At 35.9% G+C, this 27,818-nt stretch overlaps 1 protein-coding gene across 3 annotated transcripts in view; it reads right to left on the minus strand.

Moving 5' to 3' along the window:
* LOC147004925 (cadherin-related family member 4-like) overlaps positions 1 to 27,818 on the minus strand; it is an 89,393-nt gene that overhangs the window by 23,682 nt on the left and 37,893 nt on the right. For 2 of the 3 annotated variants that reach the window (XM_085836100.1, XM_085836099.1), the window contains 5 exons: positions 21,485 to 21,590; positions 20,496 to 20,717; positions 19,639 to 19,784; positions 545 to 686; positions 107 to 360 (listed from right to left, as the gene is read on the minus strand). In XM_085836100.1, coding sequence (XP_085692226.1) covers positions 107 to 360; positions 545 to 686; positions 19,639 to 19,784; positions 20,496 to 20,717; positions 21,485 to 21,590 — 870 coding nt within the window. The remainder of the gene's footprint in view (positions 1 to 106; positions 361 to 544; positions 687 to 19,638; positions 19,785 to 20,495; positions 20,718 to 21,484; positions 21,591 to 27,818) is intronic. The other variant, XM_085836101.1, reaches the window with a different exon arrangement.

Below are 27,818 nucleotides of genomic sequence, written 5' to 3' on the forward strand. Positions count from 1 at the left end.
TTTTCTCACCCCAAAACAATAGGGGAACTCCTATGAGAGTTCTCAAGAACTTGCTATGAGACTAATTCAAACTACTTCACAATGTCAGGTCACCACTTTTACTTACAGTAGTTGTAGCTGTTTTTGTGGAAGAAGTTGGCTGTGTTGTAGTCCAGGGAAGCACATGAATTATGACCGTAGTAGTGGCTGTCAGCTGTCTAGCTGTATTCCTGCCCAATTCGTCAGTGACTTCAATAAGTAACTGGAAAGTCACTACATCTTGGACTCCTTTTAATAGATCATACTGGAAATCTTGCCTGGTGGCCAGAAATGGAGACTCAGCACCTTCTCTCCAAAGTATGAACTGATTGTTTGTGTTTCCTAAGGATAATGAGGTAATAAAATAATGGAAACCATATTGTGAATGGTTATTTCCATTTCCTTTCTTAAGTTTCTAAGGAAGATATATTTTATGATATGTTCTCACCAGTTATAAAATATCTGACATGAGAATCTGATAGAACAGTATGGAAGTGACCAAGTTAAACTCACATGCTTCACCTACCTTCTGTGATTGAATAACTGAGGTGATCCTGTGGAGAATCCTTGTCTGAACACCTGAGGGGAATGATAGGCCCCCTAAAGGTGGCATAAATCTGAGTCTCTACATGTGGTGGTGTGCAGACTGGAGGCTCATCATTCACATTCTACAACAAAAGGGTATTTTCTTAGGTTGTGTCATGTTTCAAAAAAAAAAAATCTCACCATGGACAGTCACTTTTCAACTTTTTATTGTATATGTTTATGCCCTTGATAATTTCAAGTAAATGATAGACATATATCATACACATGCACATGAGCACATGCACACACACACACACACACATACGCATGAGTGCACATGAGAGAGAGATTCCTCACCTCTTCAATTTCCCCCAATGTTCCTCTTCACAGACAATTTATTTCTCCACATATTCTTCATCTTATTCACTCACCTTTATCTTGTCCTTGAGTTTCTAACTTGTGAAATCAAACAGGTGTAATAGACAGCTGATTGTACTAATTTGAACCTATAATAGCTCCTCCGTGAAGAACACATAAGAAACATTACTATTTACTTTTTAAACACCCCATACTAAGAAGCCCTAAAATCATGCTGAAGAGCACTACTGTCTTTTTAAGGCAGCTTTATAATTTCAAGTTATGAATTGATAATCACAACTGTCCAAGTTGTACAGGAAAAAGGTGAAGTGGTAGAGACGGGAATCGATTAATTTGTTTGAATGTCTCACAAATTTGGAAGGATTCATTTAATCTATGTTCTTATTGAATATTAATACATATACAAAAGTAAACATATTTTTAAAAGTAAAGGAAGAGCCCAAGCTAATATTTTTCAGAAAGAAATTATCTAAGCACTTTTATAATTGCTCTTATTATTGTATGTGGCTCATTTTCTTAGTGGACTCCAAGCAAACCTCTCTAAATAAACTCCCAGGACTGTAAGTCTCCATAATCATTTTGATATTCCTATTCCATGTTGAAGCTCTGGGAACATTTTGGAAGAAGAAATTCTTAGTTCACCAACATTATTGTAGCCAGCTTCTAAGCTTGTTCTTAAATTAAGCAAAGGGGCCACTGCCAACCTTGAACCATCAGATTCTTATTTTGAGGTGCTGTTCCTATGGTTTGGAATTTAATATATCGTTCCAATCTTGCTTGCCAGAATTAATTTTGGCAAACGACCATCATTTTCTTAAATAACTAGATCTCCAATTACATTAGACATAGCATATTTGTGTTACTAAATTATTATTCTTTATGGAAATTTAGCCAATACAAGGTATACAAGAAATAAAAAACTATGGGTTTAGTTGTTCATACACCTTAAAAATTAGAACCACTATAATTCTGGAACAAACATACTCTGAAATGTTTTTCATGTATTTATTAACTAAATTTCAATAAATAAAAACAAACCTAGCCAGTGTATTTGGTAATTTCTTTAAAACCTGTTCCCAATTAAGGAGAAATAAGTTGAGTTGCAATTATCTTTAAGCAATCTGGAAAGGCATTTTCAATCCCTGTGTTGTTATGCAATTACCTAAGGTGGTTATTAAATAAAACATACTATTTAAATTTTCTTAATTCCTAATAAATAAAATGTACTCTCGATACATAAAATATAAGTTAGCAATATTTATCTTTTTTATTTCATGTGGAATAGTATGTAAATTATCATTACATACAGAAGTCCATCATGCTTTTAAATGCAGGAGTTGGAGACACAAGTCAGCAGTTAAAAACATTCATTGTTTCTAAAGGAGGACCCAGGCTCAGTTCCCAGCACCCATATGGCAAATTCGAACCATTCATTGGTTAAGTTTCAGGAAATCAAACACATTTGTCTGACATTCTGGGACATCAGGCATGTACATACTGAGTGTAAACACAGGCAAAAATGGATAAAGATAAACTAGAACACATAAATAAATAAACTTTATATGTTTTTAAACATAAATAAGGCAAATTTTGATAAATTGGGAAGCTGTGGATAATTTGCTTAATATGATTTAGACTCTAAACTTTAGAGTAAGCAAAAATCACATTTATAAAGTCGGGTGTCTTTGTGCTTGGTGCATATATGTTTAGAGTTGTAATTTCCTCATTGTGGATTTTTTCTTCTGAATGATAGTGCAATATTCTTCCCTACCTCTTCTGATTAGTGTTGGTTGGAAGTCTATTTTGTCAGCCTAGCACTGAAAGGGGGATTGGACACGGGGTCTCATCTCTATCCAAGAATCTATTTGCAACTGATAACTGCTAGGAAAAAGAAAACCAGTTTTCTCCAGTAGAGGAAATTGGGTATATTAATACACTCCAAGACATAGTCCAGCCCAGGATTATTGTCAACATAAAATGAATTTCCATGTGTTTACTGTGTATGTATGTGTGTGTGCTTATGTTTTTGTGTTTGTATATTTGTGCCTGTGTTTGAGTTTGTGCATGTGTGTGTGTGCGTGTGTGTGTGTGTGTGTGTATGTTTTGTTTTTGTCTTATTGTTCTTTTCTTTTGATATCAGTTTTAGTGGGTTTTTTGAGGTTGTTGAGGGGGGGGATGGGGGCAAAATGTGATCACAGTACTACATGAAAAGCTAAACACAAAACAGTTTTAAAATGAAGGAGAAGCTAAGGATACATGGGAAAATAGTCAAGTTGGTACAGATTTGATCTAAAATTATTTATATTTTTATTAGATATTTTCTTTATTTATATTTCAATGTTAGCCCCTGTACTGGCTAGTTTTGTGTCAACTTGACACAGCTGGAGTTATCACAGAAAAAGGAGCTTCAGTTGAGGAAATGCCTCCATGAGATCCAACTGTAAGGCATTTTCTCAATTAGTGATCAAGGGGGAAGGGCCCCTTGTGGGTGGGACCATCTCTGGGCTGGTAGTCTTGGGTTCTATAAGAGAGCAGGCTGAGCAAGGCAGGGGAGGCAAGCCAGTAAAGAACATCCCTCCATGGCCTCTGCACCAACTCCTGCTTCCTGACCTGCTTGAGTTCCAGTCCTGACTTCCTTGGTGATGAACAGCAGTATGGAAGTATAAGCCAAATAAACCCTTTCCTCCCCAACTTGCTTCTTGGTCATGATGTTTGTGTAGGAATAGAAACCCTGACTAAGACAGCCCCTTTCCTTGTTTCCCCTCTGAAAACCTCTGTCTCATCCATGCTTCTCCTGCTTCTATGAAGGTGTTCCTCCACCTACCCACCCACTCCCACCTCCCTGTCCTGGAATTCCCCTACAATGGAGCATCAAGCCTTCACAGGACTAAGGGCTTCTCTTCCCATTGATGCAGGACAAGGCCATCCTCTGCTACATGTGAAGCTGGAGCCATGGGTCCTTCCATGTGTACTCTTTGGTTGGTAGTTTAGTCCCTGGGAACTCTGGGCACTTTATTCTCATTTTATAAATATGACATTCAACAACTAAAACCTGAAAAGCTCTCTAACAAAGAAGGTTCACTATTGCTCCCCCTGAGTGAGATATATATATATATATATATATATATATACACATATATATATAATTTTATGTTTACTTTATTATTATATATCATATATAATATATGACAATGACAAGTAAAATAGATGTTTATATATATATATATATATATATATATATTTCAAGAGAGTAAAAACTAGTGCATGTAAACTTCTGAAATAAGAAATAGTGGAATGAGAGCAACCTGACACTGAAACCAGATTTTGTCTGCTCACCTTGGTGGTGATTGTTAACTATAAACTTGCTACAGTCTTATTGCTCTGCTTCTTGACATTGGGTACAGTGTGGCCAGCTCCTGACTGGTTACTCCCTGCCATCATAGACTATATGAGGATCTGGCACCTAAAGGAGCCCTTTTCTTTTCAGTACCTTTTGTCAGAGTATCACAGCATAAAATAAAAGTGACTAAGACACTTTCGTAAAACATTATTCTTATATAAAATCAACCAGAGCTATTAGTTTTCCTCTTAGAAATGCTTTCATTGTGTCCCATAAGTTTGGGTATGTTGTGGCTTCATTTTCATTAAACTCTAAAAAGTCCTTAATTTCTTTCTATGCCAGGGCCTAGCAAACACAGAAGTGGATGCTCACAGTCAGCTATTGGATGGATCACAGGGCCCCCAATGGAGGAGCTAGAGAAAGTACCCAAGGAGCTGAAGGGATCTGCAACCCTATAGGTGGAACAACAATATGAACTGCCCAGTACCCCTCCCCCCAGAGCTTGTGTCTCTAGCTGCATATGTATCAGAAGATGGCCTAGTCGGCCATCAGTGGAAAGATAGGCCCATTGGTCCTGCAAACTTTATCTGCCTCAGTACAGGGGAACGCCAGGGCCAAGAAGTGGGAGTGGGTGGGTGGGGGAGCGGGTGGGAAACTTTTGGGATAGCATTGGAAATGTAAATGAAATAAATACCTAATAAAAAACAAAATAAAATAATAAGAAAAAGAAAATTAATGCAGCAAGAAAGTAAAAAAAAAAAAAATCAACCGGAGCTGACAAGATGAGACCATGGGCAAAGGTTATGGAGTTCTACCAGAGTAACAACCTGAGTTCTATTCCTGGGACAGACACACAGAGGCAGAAAAACCCAACTCCCAACTCCTGCAAGGCTTCCTCACAACTCTTCGGGTACTCACACAAATAAGTCAAATAAATTTTAACTAAACCAAAAATAAAAAAAAGAAATCAAAGAAAGTATGTGAAACTGAGAACTCAATGTCCATTTTTATTTAAAGCTTTAATAGTAAAAAAAAAAAAAATTAACTACATTGTGTTAAAGTACGTACTGATAGCATGCATATCAAAGAGATAAATAAAAGGAACTCAATTTTCATAGACTTGCAAAATTCTTATCAGTGACACTAATGATAATATTTGTTAAGCTTTACTTTCATTACCCATGAATGCCTTTCACAGATTATGAAGCAAGAGCTGGAGTCTTCTTTCACTGATTTCTCTTAGTCTTAGCGTTACACTTCTCTGCAGCAATCCCAGAACAAAAACTCCTTTACTAAGTTTTAGTCCTGCATTTACTATTATATTATTATATAGTGTGTGTGTGTGTATGTGTGTTTGTGTGTGTGTGCATGGATATTTTAGTTTATTCTACCTTTTAACACTTTTATTTTGGGCATAGATTTCAGCAACCTCCCATAGGACCTTCTCCTCACTCCTGGGTAATACGCCTTAGCAAGTGGAGCCCAATGCATGACTTGTCCCAGGTGCAGTCTCGCCACACTAGGTATAGATAAGCCAGATGTCCCACCAAGTTCTGTCTCTGATTCTATAGACCACTTCAGGCTTGTGACTTCTGCTAAATTTCCCTTTATCCTTTATCTCTTTTCCTGTTTGAGCACATGTTCTGCCTACCTCTCTGCTTGCCTCACTGTCCTGAGTGCTAAGATAACAGGTGCACTCCAGGCTTTGTACTCACGTTTACTGTGGTAGCCTGTAGGCCAGATGGCAGGTATATATCCCTCCCTCTGAGATGTTCTCTCACCAAGAAGGACACCTGTCATCATCCCATAGTGCTGGTGTTCCTGTGCCTTGAGGTGGTGAGTTCTTTTAGCCCTGATACTTTGGAAACGCCTGACATTTCCTTTCAGCACCACTGAAGTTAACCATGATCTGCTCCTTTTTACTTCGTAACTCAATGCCAAATGCCTTACATCTAATAGTGTGATCTCTATTTTAGTTGACACTGTGATTAATAATGTAATATTTTTGGACCGACTTTTGTAAACTATAACTATATAGTCCTTTTTATTAAATATTGCTTATTTTTATGAATGGATTGTCCATTTGCTTCATTATTTCTCAATTGATTCCTACAAAATTTTTAGCCACTGACAAAAAAAAATAACTTGAAACTCAAACATGTAGAATAAAATAGTCAAAAGAAAGGAGAAAAATGGAGAAAAGCAAATATAAATGCATCCATTAACATAAAAAACAAAATAATAAATCAATATGAATACATTAACAAGCACAATGACTATAAAGGAATTTGCTTTGCCTTAAAATACAACTATAATACTGAATCATAAACCATAAAATTATATAGAAACATGTTTAAAGGCAAACATATAAGGACATGGCTTAAAATGTAAAACTACAAATGACAGGTCAATATTGAACATAAAAGAATTTTGGTGTATTTATGACTAGCAACTATTTGTCATTTAAGTAAATATCTCTACAAATTGTCACTCATCATTACAAAGCAGTGGGGAAGTGCCAGCTAAACCACAGTGGTTAGAATTAAACAGCAACAACACCAAATGATGAAGAGAGAGAGGAACTGAATACCTTGCACTTCACAGATAGGTATACAGTGATCAAGTCAACCTGGAAAAATTAAGTTTTCAGACACCAAAGAACACATTTTCTCTGAAAGGCTGTGGAGAGGTTAACACCTGACTCATAATCATGAATGTAGACATTGTTCAATTCTCTGAAGGATCAGATTAGAAAGACAAGGGTCACATCTACTTATTTGGGCATGGGAGCTCCAGGTTATTTTGCTTTGAGAATTCAGTGTCCCCATCTCCAAACTTCACTCTCAGGCCATTTGGACTAAATGGGACAGTAAGTTTAAGCAACAAATGAAATGTGAAGCACAGTTTCTTCAAGGTTTTGTTAACTTCTCCTCAAGGTAGCATAGTTATTTTCCTCTCTGAGTTCAAATTTGTCCTATCCACACACTGTGGGAACCTCAAGGAGAAGCATAATATAAATTTTGATCCACAATACATGATATTCACCACGTAAAGAGCCAAAAGAAAACCAGATATACAGACAACTTTATGATTCAAATAGTTGTTTTCCCATTATAATGGGGAAAACCTAAAAACCTGAAAATTGTAAACCACATACAGTCCTCTAAGAAATGATAGAATTATCAGAAAAGGACAAGAAAAATAAATATACTTGAATTGAATGTTATTATATTTTAAATATTAAGAAATAGATAATTCATGATTTCATTAAAATGTAATATAACTACTTCATAATTTGAAAATTAGTATAAGAAACATAAACTGCCATTTTTGCATGTGCTCATGCTGCTTGTAGTTTCTTTTATCAGATCACTGACATCTAATCTTCTTTAATAATTATAAACTATGGGACCAGAGAGATGGTTCACTGGAAACGAATGCTTGCCTCCAAGCCTGATACCTAAGTCCAATTCCAGAAACACATGGTAAGAGAGAACCAACTCCCATAAGTTCTCATCTGACCTTTACCCAGAAATGATGGTGTGCACTGTTTTCAGGAAAACAACCACATCTCCTAGCCTCTGTGAGCACCCCCGTAAATGCCTCACACACTCACACACACACACACACACACACACACACACACACACAAATTAATTTCACAAAGAGAAGCAATGTTTTTTTAGTGCTCCTACTGAGACTATCTACAACTTAAAATCACTACCATCCAACATTATTACTTGCAAACATAAAACACTTTCTAGAGGGTCCCGCCACCTCCCCACCCCCACCCTCAAGTCTGCATATTTCCATTCATTCTCCTGACCCCTGGACTTTTCTCCTGCACCATCATACCTGGTCCTGCTCCCCTTTTCCCCTCCCCTTTCCATCTCCCACCCAAATCTCACCCTTTCTCTGCCTGCCTCCTGCGTTTATTTCCTCCCCCTTCCTAAGTGGAATTGAAGCATCCTCACTTAGGCCTTCCTGCCTGTTAAACTTCTTACAGTCTGTGAGGTAACTTATGGATATTCTTTACTTTTTGGCTAATGTCCACATATCGGGCAGTACATACCATGCATGTCCTTTTTTATCTAGGTTACCTCAGTCAGGATGATATTATCTAGTTTTATTCATTTGTCTGCAAAATTCTTGATGTCCTCATTTTTAATAGTTGAATAGTATTCCATTATGTAAATGAACCACATTACCTGGGAGATGATAGACTATCAGGACTCAATGGAGGTGACCTTAGCCAAAATGTCCAACCTTGAGGGAGGGAACTTGAAGAAACCCCTTCCAGTAGAGGCAAGGCCTCAAGTAGAGGGACTTGGTTACCAACCCACAGTCAAAATTCTGACCCAGAATTGTTCCTGTGTAAAAGAATTGGAGGAACAAAAATGGAGAAGAGACTGAATGAAAGGTGGTCCAATGACCAGCCTAACTTGGGATCCATCTCATGGCCGGGGGTGGGGCACTAAGACCTGACACAGTTACTAATGTTATGATGTACTTACAGATGGGAGCCTGGAATGGGTGCCCTCTGAGAGGCCCTACTAACAGCTGAGACAGACACAGATGCTTACACTCGACCATTGGATTGAAGTCAGGGAACCCAGATGGTTGAATTAGGAAAAAGAGTGAAGAAGCTGAAGGGGAGAGCAACCCCATAGGAAGACCAGCAGTCTCAACTAACCCAGACCCCAGGGAGCTCCAGAACCCAACAGGTAACATACATGGTCTGATTTGAGGCCCAGGGCACACATATAGCAGAAGGCTGCCTGATCTGGCCTCAGTGGGAGAATATAAGCCTAATCCTTGAGACACTTAAGGCCCTAGGGAAGGGAGATGTCTGGTGGTGTTGGGGAATCATCCTCTTAGAGGCAAGGGGGAGGAGGAATAAGTGTGGAAGGGAAGTCCAGGAGGTAAGCAATGGTTGGAATGTAAATAAATAAAATAATTTTAAAAAGAAAAATTCAGAAACCTAAACTTTTATATAGTACAGAAAACCAATAATATCTGTATTATCTTTCTTTCTCTTTTTTCTTTTTTTCTGGGCTTCTTACCTCTTTCTTTCCCTCTCTTTCTCTCTTGCATCAAGTTGTTTTGTTTTTGTTGTTGCTGTTATTTATTTGGCTTGTTGGTTGACTGGTTTGGTATGGTTTTGAAAGTAAAGAATAATCTAGGTAGCTGTGTAAGATTTGCAGAGAAAATCAGAGGATGTTCTTGAAATATTTGTCAGATCCCCCACTTCAATTCAATTCAATTCAGTCATATTTTCTGGAAGTTAGGATAAAGGACTGGAATATATCCCTTAACTGGCATAGTGGGACTCAAAATTCATTATTTTATTACATATTTCTTCTTAGTTTATGAGATCAGTTTTCCGTATGTCATTTGTAGTACTTACAGGAAGGTTTATATGTTGGCTTTCTCCCTTGTAAAACATATGTTCTTGAGTTCTTGGCCTCCGAGTGAACATCCTCAGTCTCAGAGGACTCCACGAGGCGGTTTTCATGTTATCTCTGGGGTTTATATGCACAGCCTCTAGCCTCAGGCTAGGCTTTAATTTCTAACTTAGGGAGGACTTTCACTTCTGGGTGGGCACAGACATCATTTCCCCCTGTCTTTTTTATACTCACACTAACCATATTCATTTATGTATGTATGTATGTATGTGTGTATGTATGTATGTATGTATGTATGTATGCATGTATATAAAATCTTCCTGTCCTTCCTTTCATTGTTGTTGTGGGTTTTGCTGTGTTGGAAAAAAAATGTATTAAACAACAGCAACATTGGAAATAAAATCAAACTCATACAATAAATAAGAAGAAATAACAAAAGTCAAAAGCAACCCTCTTATGGGTTTGTTTCTGCATTTTCCCATTTTGGCCACAGAAGAAAGAGAAGACTCAGAACGAAAAGTTCTCAAGTGGGCAGACTGTGCAACATTGTTGTCCCAGTGTTCAGAATCTCATGAGCAGTCTTGGCTTCCACGGCAAGTGCAGTTGTATGTCGGACACGCTGCTCTAATGCAAGATGGTATGGATGTTGACAGACAGCAAAATGGCACTGCAGCCAACACAAGAGGATCTGCTAATCATAATCTGGAACGTGCTTTGTTATGGTCTGGCAGACATCCAAAGATCAAACTAGACTAAAAATAGTAGCACTAGTGGGGATTCTTCAGCAGTCCTCTGTCCCAGTCTTTTCCAGGGCTCTTTAGCTTCCAATAGATTTTCCCCCTCATTTTTATGACATGGTCTCATCTATTTTAATGAAGTTATTTGGGGCTTTAAAGTATAAATTTCTTAGATTTTAAGCCCTTAAAATAAAATTTCAATTATATGTGTCTATTGCATCTTTTCTTATCTAAAACATGATTTCTCAAATAAGTCTTATCCATTCACCTCCTAGATAACATTTCACTTGCACCTAAGTTTGAGCAGTTACAAAGAAAGATGCTATAGACACCCAGATACGGGCTTTGGGATGGACATACATGTTTTAGGTAACTCAACTGAATGTTACAGAGCATAACTTTCAGATGGTGTGGCTGAATTTTTACTTTTGGTAGAAAATGTTGAACTTGTCTGAAATAGACATTATTTTTAATAATACTGGTAAGGAACATGATAGTGTCTTTTGTCCAACAGCCTTGCCAGCATTTGATGTATTTTTATTTTCACTATTAAATTGCATGTCTGTTATATTTAATATATTTAATTGCATTTCTATTAGTCCCTCATTATCATTTTTAACATTTACATCTGTAAGACAATGCTGTTGAGCAGATTTCCTTATGCTTCTTTTCATCTATACATTTTTAATGAATTATCTACTAGGATTTTTGTTGTTATTAGTCATGCCTTAATAAAGTTTCTTTTCTTATTGCTGATATATTATTTTTGCATTCTTAAAATGCTTTTAACAATAGTTTTAAAACAGGCATGTATCCTGCAAATACTTTTTTTCTCTCACTGCAGCTTGTGTTTAAATGTTTAATCATCATTTTTCAGAAAGAAGCTACAATGATTTTTACTAAGATGTAGTTTGTCAGAACTTTCATGTGTCTTCTGTCCTGTGCCTATGTAAGATTGGGTACTAAAAGCTTCTATGTTTTCTAAGACTTTTACAGTTTTCATTTTACATCTAGATCTAAAAATCTCACTGAGTGAAATCTGTTAAGAGTGTGAGTTCTTTCCCTGATGTCACTCCAGCATCATTCACTTATTTGTCTTTGCTGAATGCTTTGGTGTCTGCTCCTATGTCTGTTCTATCAGTTCAGTTCCCTGTTCTTTCAGTAATATGAAATAGCCTTAATTACTGTGGACTTCTACTTATTTGAGTCATCACTTCACACTGTAGCTACTAGACCAAACCAGCCCCAAATTCATGGAAATCCTCCTACCTAGGCCTCCCAAGTGATGGAAGTAGAGAAATGAGCCAAGACACCCTGCTGTATTATCTTCAAGACTTTATTCATAACCTTAAGTATTTCATTTTGAGCCTTGGGTTCTTCCAAGTTGCTTGTCAATATCCATAAAGAGAATATATGCAATTTTATTAGATTGCATTGAATTTATATAGCAAGTAGTAAACAACTTATACATTAACAATATTGAGTCTTCTGTCTGAGAATATGAAAAAGCTCTCCATGTTGTTCTCTTTAATCTTTTCATTTAAATTTTATAGTTTTATTCATCTAGGCATTAGAACTTGTATTTTAGCTTCGTACCTAATGTTTCATTTTCTAGATGTTTTATGTGAATAGTATTATATTTATGATTTCAAGTTCCACTTGCTTATTGTGGATTATTAGAAAAATAATAAACTTCAGAATATTTTACTATTATTTGGTAGGCTTGTTATAATAGGTCCTTAATTTGGGAACTCTCAATTTATTCTCTTGTATTTCTAAATATAAAAAATATATCACACAAAGAACAATAATTTCTATCTTTCTTTCAACTAAATAAATCTATCCTTGAATTAACTAGGTTTTCTGTTATAACATCAAAAGTAAGATGAAAAGGCACATACCCATGCCATTAAGTAGAATATTAGTTTGAGGATTTTTGCTTTTTAGATGTATCAAGTCAAAGAATTTCTCTATTCTTCCTTCGTTTAGAATATTTATGAGGAAGTAGAGTTTGATTTTATCAAATATTTTTCTTTATTGATTACTGTAATTGTGTCAATTTTCCTCTTTAACTTGGTAGAATGATGGAATATATTAATAAGTTATGAAAATATTCAACCATATTCTCACAAGAGAAATACTTATGTGATCATGACATATAACATCTCTGTATATTCTAGATATGGCTTGCCATATTCTACTGGAGATGTCTGTATCTCCAGTCATGAGAAACACTGGTCTATAATTCTTGTACAATTTTCATTTGGCTCTAATATGTAATTTTGTTACCTTGTTCATAAAAGCTCACATTTTCCTTTTTACAAATTATTCCTATGAAGTGCTTCTAACACTATTTCCCAAAAGCTAGGAGAGTATGGTAATAATATTTTCAGTTACAAACAGTGGCCTATACAAGCCATAGATCCAAAGAAAGCAGTGGTTTTATGGATGGACAGCATCCTTGTCTATCATCTTTGGCCCTTTAGGTTGCAAGAAGGGTCAGAAACCTCTTCTCTTTAGAGAAATTTCTAGAAATAGACATTTGGTTGAGGGTATAATACTCTGAACATATGCTATCAAGATTCGGAGATATTGAGTTTTTCACTTATAATAGAAATCTGAAATATTTATCCTATCACTAGGTAAATTCTAATTTGAAAATATCATTTGCTGATGAAACCAAAAAAAAAAAAAAAAAAAAAAAGAAAAGAAAAAAGGTCATGTGGTCAAACTGCTTCCCAATATTTATTTTTGTATATATAAACTAGTACTTTCCTTAGCCTTGATCAAAGATACTTTCCTTTGCATAAAGGTCATTAATACAAAGTCTTCTGGTTGCCAAGTACTAAGAACCAGTAACTGTTGTGCACTCTACAGGACTCCCAAATAGGCCCCTCGAAGGCTCAGGAAGCATCATGGAAAGGGCACAGAAAGAACAGAGAGCAAAATGATAGGGAGGGTTGCTGTCAATTGCTGTTCTATTAGTAAGATACAGCTGAGCACTCAAAATGTATAACAGTTGCAGTTGTCTACATACAGCTTTCACAAGACTAAGACAGCAGACATTCAGTCTTAGATAGCAGAGGTGATCATAGAGCCCTGCTGTGCCCAGACATATGGATAACAGTGGAGGGTTTCTAGAGGAAAGAATCATTTCCTTCAGTGATAGCTATTGTGTTACTCACACTGCAGTAGATACATTTGTAGTCATGACCACATGAGTGACCCTGGTCAAGCCCAAAGAATCAACAAGAAGAAAGAAAAAAAAACTGAAGGAGGAAGAGAAGCAAGCAGAAGAGGAAGAGGAAAAGGAGGAGGTGGAAGAGGAGGAAAGGGAAAAACACCTAAAGATAGAAATAGACTATCAGAGAGTGAATATGAAAGACAGTGAGTGAAGAGTATGATCAAAATGTATGTCACGGGTTAAATCGGCAAATAGTAAGTTAACAAAAGACCCTTCATTTCTTGTTATATTTTATGGTGAATCAGGTTTGTAATGAATTCTACCTACATTTGCTGATGGAATAACTTAGGGAGGGATTTGATGTTCATCTTTGTATCATAATTTTATTTTAAGTAACCATCAAATTCTGCCTTATGTTATTGACACATATAGATAAAAATGTGCATGCATATATCTCTTCATACATTATTATGTGTAATCCAAAAACCACATTGACTTATATATGCTAAACTTCAGATATTGTAACTTGAACAATAGTGTTACTATAAAAATAAAAGCTGCAAATTAAGAAGAATATTCATCTGAGGCAGTTGTGTTTATAAACCATAATACTGGTATAAAAATACCAACATGGGAATATTTTAGAACTATTCCAATATTTTAGCATCATTTTAATGGCTTTCTAAGGACATCATTATAGTTGTACTTATGTTTGTTAAAATCATATTACATTTTATTAGAAATAGTGTAGATTACTCTGTGTTGCAATTATTCAGTAATACTAGAAAATCATCAACTAGTTAGAAAAATCATACTCTCTCAACAAAAAAGGTAGATGATAAAAAGTGCTATCAATAGTCTTTGAGAACAAATTTCTTAAATGAATGTTTGTGCTTTTATATAAGCTGTATAAATAATGATACTTTACTCTCAAAGCATGGGAATAGAAAAATGTTGGGCCCTATTTTGCCTTGGTTTGGGCCTTGTAGACAAACCGGAGCCTGGCTCGATTTTCAAGATCTGTCATTTGCTTGAGAATAACTCAGCACAACCTACCAACATAAATGAGTCTGCCTCTGCCTAGCTACCACTGATGTATTAATTTCTTACAGGCACCGTGAAATCACCCCATACTCCTCTCATCTCACACCACCCTCATAAGTCATCTCAGCCCATACCCTTATCCACACCTCCTCGCCTTCTCTATATAAGCAAGTGTCTAGTTTAATAAAGTGAGTTCCTGCTTTGACAAGACTCCCTGTCCAGTGCATTGACACTCGCTATCCTGCCAGCAAAGAGCCAACAGAACGATAGGAATAAGTTTGTGAGAATGCATTTGGAGGGATACTATTAGAAACCAGAAAAAGTCTGCAGTATGTTAAATGCACTAGACCATGTAGTGTTACAAATAAGCATAAAATATGGCTCACTATACTAGTAACAAAGTTTATTTTGCCTGTGTCAAAATCAGATATGTTAGGTATTTTGAAGGCTGATTTTTTATGCATTGACTTAGAGATTGATGTTCTTTATATAATTTTTTTCTACTTTCAAGGCTTTGTTTCAGGGATTCAGAAGGTCGCTTAGTTGATAAAATGCTTGTCATGTAAACACAAAGAACAAGTTTTCTCTCAGGAAAGCCAGGGTTGGGGTTTTGTACTGGTTATCCCAGAACTGGGGAAGAGGAGACAGCCAGGACTCTGGGAGCAGGCTGGCCAGGAACTTTACAACTTTATACTTATAAAGACAACTAACTTCAGACTGTCTTTAAACAGAAGATAGACAGTACCTGAGGAATGATACCCAATGTTGACCTCTGGTCTTTACACACAGGTACACATATAAGTAGGTAGAGTAGCGCGCGCGCACGCGCGCGCGCACACACACACACACACACACACACACACACACACAAACACCACACATACACATACAAAACAAATGCACACATACAACATACACATACAAAACAAACACACACACACACACACACACACACACACACACACAAACCCAACTGGGCAAAGTTTTGTTGTTAGGTTTAGCTCTTCATTCCATAAATTTTGCAAATGACTGCAACTTGCTGAAAAATTGCCAGGAAATGTTAAAAGCTTGTTTATGAAAAAAATATAATGGTTTTTGAATATAAAAAAGCCATGGCTACTCCATTATAATAAACACTAAGAAAACCATCAAAAACTCCATTGCTTTTGAATAGTGATGAGATATGTCTATGTCTCCATTGTGTAAACGGGAGAATAAATATAATTTTGGTAAATTTTCTCTCACCCTAAAATTTTTGCTCTTTAGGATAGAATTTAGGGATCAGTACAAATTTTTCCACTCAAACTTTGTAGCCACACTTCCAATATATACTATGCTAAGTAAATATTTAAGGAAATCCTTTGATTATTAGATAAAGATACATGAGAAAGAATTCTGCCTTTAAGGGCTTAATGTAATAAACTAAAAGTATGATTTTATAAATTATTTCAGAAAAATTTAAATGATAAAATACAGACATGAAGAATGCTGGGGATAGTGAAAAGAATGGTTAATATCCAGTTCTCAGCATCTACCAAAAGAGTGTTTGGTATTTCTTTTGTCTCCTTCAGCTTGCATTTTTTCCCCCTCCAAATATGATCTTACACAACTTATAAATAAAGTTTGTAGTAGGTTAGCTCTTTATGCTATATTTTAAAATTCCCTAAACTCTGCCATATTTAGTGCATGAAAGAAATTGATTTACAGTTTTTTACCATTTCAGTTTTATATTAATGTAAACAATTCAAGGAACATTGTGCTTTCAAAAATATTCGAGATGGGGAATATTTATGATTTAGCTTAATCTACAAATGCAAGAACATTTTAAATGTGTTTATCAGTCATGGTTAAGTAAGTGCCTAGCTGTTGTTTTGTGGAAAACATGATGAAAAGCCCATCCTAATAAACTATGTGAAGCCATCAGAAGAACAATGTCAGTAAGATTCTTCTCCATCTGTGGAGTGCTCCTACTTCACTTATCTATGAAGAGTGAGTACAGTATTCATAATGAGCCTCTGAGTGCTTCTCAGAGTCACATTTAAGATTCAGTTATACTACAGGACTAAATACAGCCATCAGCAGTTTGTGAAGAGACTATTTAAAACGCCTCAATAACCTGTCCTACATCCATAATAGTAAGTGGAGATGCTGGAATTCTAACCCAGGTTAACTCTTTGAACCCTTCACTTCTTGCTGGGACAACAACTATATGTGAAATTAAGTGATGTATTGATACTGAACATGTGCACATAGTTCCCCATCATTCTAGTTGAGTTTCTGTGGATAGCAGATCCAGTTTCTGTGGATATCTGTGTATGTGTTTCACTTGCAGAAAAATACAACACATATGCAAACTCTCACACTTCACAGGGTCATTTTTGTTAAAAAAGAAAAATCACTAAAATTCATTTTCTAAACAGGTAGTTTCCTCTAATATCAGACTAATTTTGTGAGGACCCTGTATGTTTTTAGAGTAAATTCATTTTACAGGAATGAATTTTGAAACAATGACTACTCTGAAAGGCGCTTTCAAGAAAGGACTGACATTCCTTTTTTTAGCCATTATTCAATTATTATTTGCGATGTAAAGAGAAAATCTTTACATGTTCCAGAAATGGAGCATGCATCTGGCACAGGAGAGCCGCTGTGCTTCGGTCTGAAAACAAAGGGCACATGTTTGGTAACAATTCCTTCAAAAAAGACTCACAAAAGAGACAGTGATGATTTAGAAACTGTCCTCTGAGGAAATTGATCATTCTCTTTGCAGGAGACAAAACACTCTTCAGTTTTGTATGCAAATTCTTGTCAGCAAGTACATTATGCTGTAATACACACTACATGATCACGCTGTGAAATGATTTTTGCTTGGGGATTTTTTTTTTCACTTTGTTTTGTTTTTATTTGAGTAAAAGCATCTGACTTTGCTTTGCCTCAGACTCTGGCAGCCAGAATATTGGTATGAAGATTGACTCGCTTACCTTGAGTGTTATGGATACATAAGTTTGGTCTCTGGCTGGACAGGAACACAGCCCTATTTAACTATTTCATTGTTCACAGGACTGGTTCCTTCTACGCTTACTGTTTTCCAAATTGAGATGTTGAGTTACTCTACCCTTTTGTGTACTAATTTATCATTTAACCTTCACCTATTTATCTGTCAGCATGTTTGCTAAGGTTATAGATTTAATATCATATCTTTCAAATATTTTCTTGAAGCTTTTATGTGCTATCATTACCAAATACAAAAGGTTACTTGACTGAAAGACCAGCAATTTACTTTCTCCAGTTTTAGAAGCTGACAAGTCCCAGACAAGTTCCTGATCTGTTGGGGCTGTTCTGTGGTGGTTTTCTACAGCCAGGTCCTCTCAGAACGTCTAGAAGGGGGAGGGAGACTACTCCCTCCCTTGAGGCTTTGTTTGCTTCTTCATTGTTCTCTGAGTATCCTAACCTCATCAGACTGAAGCCACACCTGCCTTTCATCCTTTATCAAATTACCTTCTAATACAAATGCAAATAACTCCAACACATCACCCTGGGGATGAAGACTCAACAAGAATCTTGGGAGTGGACAACCATTCAGCTCAAAGGAACACTAACTTTCCAGTTTATAAAAAGCATAGTTTGTTAGTTCACTCTGACAGATGTAGCATAGACACATTTTTATGCTTCTGATTTCAATAATGGAACTCTACTATGTTTGTCTTCATTATGGATTTTAGTCTCTGTTAAAAACAAGGTACTATTTTAGAAACGTGCAGCTTTAGAAATCTGAGCCTTGACTTATCTTCCAAATAAAATAGTATTGGTAACTTTTACCCAAATTTATTTCTAGAATGTTTTCAGAATAAAGGGTATTGAGTTCTAAGAAATATACAGACTTTGCCTGATTGTAACATAACAGTACTAATATACATATATGTAGTACTAATATATATATATATGTTATATATACATACATATATATGTATGTGTATGTGTGTGTATACATTACATGCATATATGTTATATCTACTATAAAATAATTTACCAACTGTGTCTTTCTGATTCCAAAAATGAGAGAGATGAGTGCTTCTTCAATGAAGAATACAGGTAACTCTTGTCATCCTACCTAGTTGATATTAGTCATTCACACGCAGAATAGAACGGCAACAATAGGTTTAGAAATCTCAGGCCCTCTCCCAGTAGAGAAACTGTAAATATGAGTGTGTATAGGTGGATTGCTGGAAACTTGCATAGAAAAGAAGTTTCGTTAGCTCATGACATCCTTGAGTCAGAGTTGAAACCAGTCAAGTCACTTCATTAAATTTCTCTCTAAAAAGATTTTGACCTGTTTTATTACATTTTCCAGACATAACGAGGCTGTAGTGGGGATTACAACACTGAGCCATGGACACCGCTGAGAGGTTCAGCTCACCAGAGCACATGTGAAAATGTTCACCTCAAAGCATTATGCAAAGACTCTACTCAATGTCTGCAGCTTTAAATCATCATTTGTTTGGAAATTATTGCCTTTTCTCTGGGATCCAGAGTTGAAAATCTTGTAGGTCTCAAGGAGCAAAAATGAATGCAAACACTTGATAAAAGAAATTTGGCTCTATCTATAAAAGACAATTTTTCTTTTTTTATCAAAGTTCCGCCAATAAAAGAGATGCATTTGATTATATTGATGTAAAGTTCAAACAAGCCAGGTCACATATATCTCACATTGAATCTTTTACAGTCTTTTTTAGTATAATATTTTAATAAATTAAGTGCAACTTATGATACCAGGCTCTCTCTTCATGCAAATTCTTATTGGGTGATTCAGAAATCACAACATACTCTGCATGTAGAAACAATTCTGTCATTGCCCATTACAATTAAAAGTAGTTTTGGAGCAGACATCTCATTCTGAGACTCAATGATAAAAGACTGTGTTAACCACTCCCAACTATCTTTGATTTTGATTTTTTTTGAGAATATGTCCGTTAAGTAATAACAATATATCAAGCATAGATGAACTCTTACCAGGATGTTGATGGTCACCTGAGCAGTAGCACTTCTCTGCCTGAGAGGGTCTGGGAGCACATCATTTCCCATGTCTGTGACTTTCACAGCTATCTTATACTGAGAAGTCACTTCCCTGTCCAGTGAACTCAACAGCTTTATCATCCCTAGCACAAATACAATGGGAAAGTTATTTCACAACTACTTAATAGTTTTAATCACTGCTAGATTACAGTCTATAGAGATGAAGTCTTTGTGACAGTACCAACGTAGAAAATGAATGATATAATGACATTTGTCCCAAATTCATATCATTATTCCCACAGTTAAATAACGACAGATGTTAACTCATGCATTAGTCACCTACTGTACATTCTGAGGCATTTGGAAGAATGCATGTGTGCAAAGGCTTTCTGAATTTCAATATATCAAAGATCAAAGTGTCAGGGTTTTCTCTGTGGTTACTAAGAATTATGGATACAGTTAACAAACCATGGTGAACACTATGTAGCTCAAAGGGGAGGGATGCACTGATAAAAAGTGTTCTTTCCCATGAATACTAAATGAAATATATTCAAAATGAGGTACTGATTTTAAATTTAATTTTTGAGATTTTCATATATGCACACACTATTTTAACATAATTATACCCTTCACTGCTGTCCATCTAACTCCTGTCATAGCCCTCTTGAATTCATGACCTCATCTTTTATAACTTATTGTTGCACATATTCAAATATGTACAATGTACCAACTCTAGTACATGTGCTTTAAGTCGACCAATTAGGATTGGGAAAATTATCAGGGAATTTAGCTTATTCCTGGAGAAAATTGATTCTCTACTTTATTATTAACTAATATTAGCATTCTTACATTACCTGTATCTGATTCGATGTAAAATGTGGGACGTATCCCAAGGTTGCCTCCAACAATGCTATAGTGTATATTGTTGAATGGCCAGTCTTCATCTATAAACGTAATTTTTCCAACTAGTGTATCAGTTGGACTGTTTTCAAATATACTGAAGGTAAATTCCATCATAGACCCAACAGGATTGTGTTCATTTATACGGCTCACTCTTAATATGATTCTAATGATGGCTGTGGAGGAAAAATATTCATAACAGTGTAAACATAGCAATGATATGTCCTCTTTAACAATTCTTAGGTTTTTCTTTAAAATGACTATTTACATATTTGATTTTATATGATTTGATTTTCATGGATATGCTTATATTGAGGTTTTACTAGTAAATTAGTAACTTTCAGTTATACAGTACTTAAAAATAGTTAGCAATGCTTTATTGACTGATTTTTGAGTATTCACCAATGTAGAATACACTGATCACTTGTTCAATATTTAAAACAAGTAAATATTACAGAAAAATTATATTCAAAAGGTGCTATATTATACACATGAGAAGTATTATATCAAACTTAATTCTAGTTTTAATTTGTCTTTCAGCATTTAAATAGTAATATACATGGACTCAATAAATTAATTTGATCATAACTACTTATATGCATTATTATGACTTATGATTGGTATATTTTTAACTGTAAAAAATCTAAGAGGAGGGCTGGTGAGATGGCTCAATGGGTAAGAGCACCCGACTGCTTTTCCAAAGGTCCAAAGTTCAAATCCCAGCAACCACATGGTGGCTCACAACCACCTGTAATGAGATCTGATGCCCTCTTCTGGTGCGTCTGAAGACAGCTAAGTGTACTTACATTAAATAAATAAATAAATAAATAAATAAATAAATAAATAAATATATCTAAAAAAAATCTAAGAGGTAATTCTTAAGATACTATGTATTTTTACTTAATTCAAACTATTTTAATTTATTGAATTAATAACTTCTTACTTGAGAGTACAGGAATACCTTCATCAGATACTCTTACAAATAATGTGTGTTTAAAGTCCATTCCTGCAAAAATTGTACTATCATAATCTAGATGCATAGGTCCAATCTGTAAATGAAAATAATATACTATTATTTTGTTTTGATTACATGTCTACTTTGCCAATTATGAATCCAAAAGGAAGATAGTAAACCAATAAATAGAAGTGTTATTTTACAATACTACTGTATAGTTAAATATCCATGAGCTACAAACCCAAACCATATATGTAATTTTAGCTTAAGGAGTAACCAAACTTAACATTAAAAACATATGTAATTAATTCTAATCGTATGCTTTATTCAGGAAAAGATTTTAAGTGCTATTATTTCAAAAAGGAATAAACAGGGACAACATTGGATAAGCATACTTTTTTTAAAATAATAACCTGGTGGAGACTCTGAGTTACTTCAACTATAACTGAGAAATGTTGTAGGTCGTTCTGATGCTCTTTATAATCTAATGTTAAACACTGGTTCCTCAAGATGTGGTTGTATCCTGCTCTAACCCACAGATCCTCACACACTCAAAATGATGGTATGTGAGCCTTCTTCCAAATTTAACTGGTCAATAAAAGACTTAAAGTCTGTTATTGGGCAGTGAAGGAGAAAAAGTGGGACAGGAGGTTCAAGCAAGGGAGTTGTAGGTAGAGAGAGAACATATAGGAAGACAGAAGATGAAGAAACCACCATGGACCATAACCACATGGCCAGGGAAAACAATAAGTAACAAGAAACTTTATAGCTGAGGAGTAAGTTAATATAGCCCTAGATCTGCCCAATCTAAGCTTATGGCTTGTAAATAAAATACCTGCATTGTGTTTCATTTATATAGCTTTGCAAGGATTATAAATTCATAGCACAGAGAACAGCTGTATTTCAGGTGTTCAAGGGAGTGTTTAGCTACTGATTTCCAGAGGAGAGTTTAAACAGTTCCTAGCTATATGAAGAGCAGCATGTGCCCAGTCCTCCATCTACATCATGAGAGGAAACAGCTTCTTTTCTGTAGCATACGATGGTGCAACAGCATGACAACCCATAAGTTACAGAAAATGGACTTTCAACTTGTGAAATGTTCAATTTCAGAATGATTTAATTGGAACATATTGATGTTAAGTTGAGGGGCATCTAAAATTACTGCTTTGTGTTATGTATTTAAGATTTTTGCAATGATATTATATGCCTCCAAAATGAATTAAATCTGAATGGGAAATAATGAGAGTAATGCTAAATAACAAGTCTAAACTCCTACCTTCCAAATAATGTCAATAGCTTGAAGTCTACTCTGCTAAGGGGTCTAAACATCCCTTTGCTTTACTCTACTGAAATGGACATACAGGGCAGGCATGATGTTATCGGAGTGTTTAGTAACACTAAATATATAGGCAAAGCCATCTAAGATGCTTCTGTCCACATATCTTGCCTAATCATACAATCCTCACAGAGCTCACAGCCTAGTCTTCATCTGAGATCTTCCAACAGGATAAAGAAAGCACATGATTGCTGCTGGCTTCTCCAGCTTATTTGAAATCCTTTCCATGCCCTAGCCATGTGCACAATAGCTATTTTCCCAACACTCAACATTTATTATTCAGGGAAAATGTATTTAGCCATCAAGTGATTCTTTTGGCACAGAAATATGTTGCTTTTAAAAGATTCTATATTGTCACAAAACACACAGATGAGAAAAAGACTGGGTCATTAACCAACTGGGAGAAAAGTGGCTTCCTTAGGAATTAATGAAAATGTTAGGTGGTATCTAGGGTTTATGCCACTGCTAAAATTCTATATTCTAAGTAAAAAAGGAAAGATGAAATAAATAACATCAATGGCAGTAGCATCAACAATGCAGTTAACTCACAAATTGTTCCACTACAATTCCTGCTTATGCTAACACTGTCTGTGTTCAATCACATGAAAAATAGAAATAAGTTGAATACTGACAGGAACTATAACTACTACCAGAAAATAACCAAGGCTGGTACAGACATAGAATTTCTAAGCATTACATCAATAACTTTGAAGACAATTTTAGAAATATGGTTTTCTAAATCAAGGTTTGGTACTTTGACATTCTAAATGACTAAAAGAAATCAATAGAGTTTTTTCCCTGTAAACTAAAAAATCATGTAATTTCTTTACATGTTCAATAATCTAAAATTGAAACACCATTTGTTAAAATATTTATTTAAAATATAAAGACTTCTGTATAGAAAGTATACCTTCATCCAAGGAATATAGCAGCCTATAGAATGTAAAGAAATCTTTACAAATTGTACATCTGATTAACTATATGTAATATTAGGATATGTATAATATCTATATTTTAATAAAATATACAAATATATAAAATATATAAAAAGCAAAACTAAAAGTCAAGGAAATAATTTAATTAAGATGGGTTACAGAACTAAACAAAGAGTTCTCAAAAGATGAAGCACAAATGGCTGAGACACATTTTTTAAATGTTCAGAGTTATTATCCATCATAAAAATGCAAATTAAAACTGCTTTGAGATTTCATCTTTCCTCAGACTGAATGGCCAAAATCAATAAAACAAATGACAGTACACACTGAGAAAGATGCCATCAAAGGGAAACTTAATCATTGCTGGTGGGAATGCAAACTTGTACAGGCATTATGGAAATCCGTGTGGAGGGCCTTCAAAACACTGTAAATTGATCAATAACAAGATCCTGTTGGATGAAGCCTCTCAGGAGACATTTATGTAGGCTCTTCTCTGTCATGTCTTTCTGGGTCTGGCTTCCCTCACTTAGGATATTTTCTAGCTTCATCCATTAGCCTGAAATTTTCATGATGTTTTTGTTTTTAATAGTCAAGTAGTATTCTTTTGTATAGATGTACCATATTTTCTTTATCCATTTATTCAGTTGAGGGACACTAAGATTTTTTCCAGTTTCTGGCTATTACCAATAAAGCTTCTAAGAAGGTAGTTGAGCAAGTGTCCTTGTGGTAAGATAGGGGATCTTTAGGTATATGCCTTGGAGGGGTATAGGTTGGTCTTGGGATAGAACTAATCCAAAATCCACCAAATTGATTTCCAAAGTGGCTGTACAAGTTTACACTCCCACCAGCAATGGATGAGTGTTCTCCTTGCCCCACATCCTCATCACTACATGCTGTCACTTGACCTTAGCTATTCTGAAGGGTATAAGATGGAATCTCAGGGTCATTTTGATTTGCATTACTCTGATGACTAAGGATGTTGAACATGTCTTTAAGTGCTTCTCGACCATTAGAGATTCCTCTGTTGAGAATTCTCTGGAGCCATTTTTTTTAAAAAATTGGGTTATTTGGTTTGTCATTATCTAATTTTTTGAGTTATTTATATAATTTGGATAATAGTCCTCTGTTGGATGTATGGTTGGTGAAAATCTGTTCCCATTCTGTAGGCTGCTGTTTTGGTTTGGTTTTGGTTTCGTTTTGTTTTGTTTTGTTTTTGTCTTGTTTTGTTTTCAGAGATAGTCTTTCCACTCCCCACCCCCATTGGCTACTTTATCTTTTTTTTTTTTTTTAGTTTTTTTTCTTAGACATTTTATTTATTTACATGTCAAATGTTATCCTCTTTTCTAGTTTCCCCTCCAGAAATCCCCTATCTTCTCCCTCCTCCCCCTTCTCCCTAACCCACCCACTCCTGCTTCCTGGCCCAGGCATTTCCCTATACTGGGGTATAGAACCTTCACAGGATCAAGGGCCCCTCCTCCCATTGATGGCAGACTAGGTGATCCTCTGTTACCTATGCAGCTAGAACCATGAGTCCCACCATGTGTTTTCTTTGATTGGTGGTTTAGTCCCAGAGAGCTCTGAGGATACTGACTAGTTCAAATTGTTGTTCCTCCTATAGGGCTGCAAACCCCTTCAGATCCTTGGGTCCTTTCTCTAGCTCCTTCATTTGGGGACCGCGTGCTCAATCCAATGGATGGCTGTGTGTGAGCTTCTACTTCTGTATTTTTCAGGCCCTGGGAAAGCCTCTCAGGAGACAGCTTTATCAGGCTCCTGTCAGCAAGCTCTTGTTGGCATCTGCAATAGTGTTTGGTTTTGGTGGTTGTTTATGGGATGGATCCTCAGTTGGGCAGTCTCTGGATGGCCTTCATTCTCTGCTCTGAACTTTGTCTCTGTAACTCCTTCCATGGGTATTTTGTTCCCCCTTCTAAGAACGATCGAAGTATCCACATTTTGGTCTTCCTTCTTCTTGAGTTTCATGTGCTTTGCAAATTGTATCTTGGGTATTCTGAGCTCCTGAGCTAATATTCACTCATTAGTGAGTGAATATCATGGGTGTTCTTTTTGTGATTGGGTTACCTCACTTATGATGATAACCTCCATATCCATCCATTTGTCTAAGAATTTCATAAATTCCTTGTTTTTAATAGCTGAGTAGTACTCCATTGTGTAAACGTACCACATTTTCTGTATCCATTTCTCTGTTGAGGGACATCTGGGTTCTTTCAAGCTTCTGGCTATTATAAACAAGACTGCTATGAACATAGTGGAGCATGTGTTCTTATTACAAGTTGGAACATCTTCTAGGTATAAGCCCAGGAGTGGTATTGCTGGATTTTCCAGTAGTACTATGTCCAATTTTCTGAGGAACCGCCAAACTGATTTCCAGAGTGGTTGTACCAGCATGCAATCCCACCAGCAATGGAGGAGTGTTCCTCTTTTCCCACATCCTCACCATCATCTGCTGTCACCTGAGTTCCTTATCTTAGCCATTCTGATTGGTGTGAGGTGGAATCTCAGGGTTGTTTTGATTTGCATTTCCCTGATGATTAAGGATGTTGAACATTTTTTTTTAGGTGGTTCTCAGCCATTTGGTATTCCTCAGTTGAGAATTCTTTGTTTAGCTCTGTACCCCATTTTTAATAGGGTTATTTGATTTTCTGGAGTTTTGTAAAAGAATGGGGGATAGGACTGTGTGAGCCAGAGAGGTCAAGGACATCATAAGACTTACAGAGTCAAGTAACCTGGACACACAGGGACTCACAGAGACTGAACCATAATCCAAAGAGCATGCAGGGACCTAGGCTCCCCACACACCTGTAGCAGGTGTGCAGCTTGTTCTTCATGTGGGTCCTCTAACAATCAGAGTGGAAGATGTCTATGAGTCTATTGTCTGCCACTGGACCCCCTTCCTCAAGCTGGACTGTCTGGTTGAGCCTAGCAGGAGAGGATGTACTGAGTCTTGCTGAGAATTCATGTCACAGGGTGGGATGGTACTCAAGAGGGTGCATCCCCTTCTCTGAGGAGAAAGGGAATAGGTAATGCTTGAGGGATTTGTAAGGGTGGGACTGGGAGGTGGAGCTACAGGCGATGACTGCTATTAGAATCTAAAGCAAATCAATAGCTAAGTTAATGGAAAACAAACAATTGTGCTATGCAATTCCTCGACATATATTAAAAGATTGCACATGATCCTACAGAAATACTTGTTTATCCATCCATGCTCATTGCTGTTGTCTTCATAGTAGTCAGAAGTTGAAAATAGGTTCAATGTCCAAAGACTTATGAATAGATAATAAAAAACTTGGTACATTTATACTATGGAATGGTAGACACCTACTAAGAAAAATAAAATTATGAAATTTGAAGGTACATACATAAAGCTAAAAATAATCACTGTGAATGAGGCAAATATTAATGTTTCCCTTATATGTGGATGTGACTTTTAAGCTTGAGACCTATGTTTCAAACCATACAACCAAAGAGTAAGTATCTGTAGACAAAATCCCAGCATGAAAATGGATAATGACAATCAACATTCTGTGCTAACCGACAGCTATTGGATTGATATGTGTTGGGAACAGGAAAATTAGTTTTCTTCAGCGGAGTTCTCTGGTTTTATGAATTGCATTCTAGGACAGGCTATGGGTAAGTAGTTGGCCAACTAAAAAAATACTTCATTGGGTTTGTTTTGTTTTATTTTGTTTTGTTTTCTCGTTGGATCTTTGTTTAATATGACTTTTTAATGTTATTGCTTTTGCTTTGTTTTGTTTGAATCTTTGGTAAGAGAGACAAAGACCATTAAATTGAATGAATAAGGCAGAGAGGATTTAGAAAGAAATAGAAAGGGGCAAATTTGACCTGAAAATATTGTATGAGAATAGTTTTTCCTTTTTCTTTATTCTCCTGTCATTCAATACATTCTGACACAGCCTTCTCACCTCTAAGCATCCTCCTACCCGCCTTCCTCACCACATGCACGTCTTCATTTCCTTTCAGAACAGAGCAATGATATCAACTGAACAGTGCATAACAAGATGCAAGAAGACTAGGC

Source organism: Mus caroli, unplaced genomic scaffold, assembly GCF_978045245.1.
Source record: "Mus caroli unplaced genomic scaffold, Mus_caroli_1 scaffold_4, whole genome shotgun sequence".
NCBI lineage: Eukaryota > Metazoa > Chordata > Mammalia > Rodentia > Muridae > Mus > Mus caroli.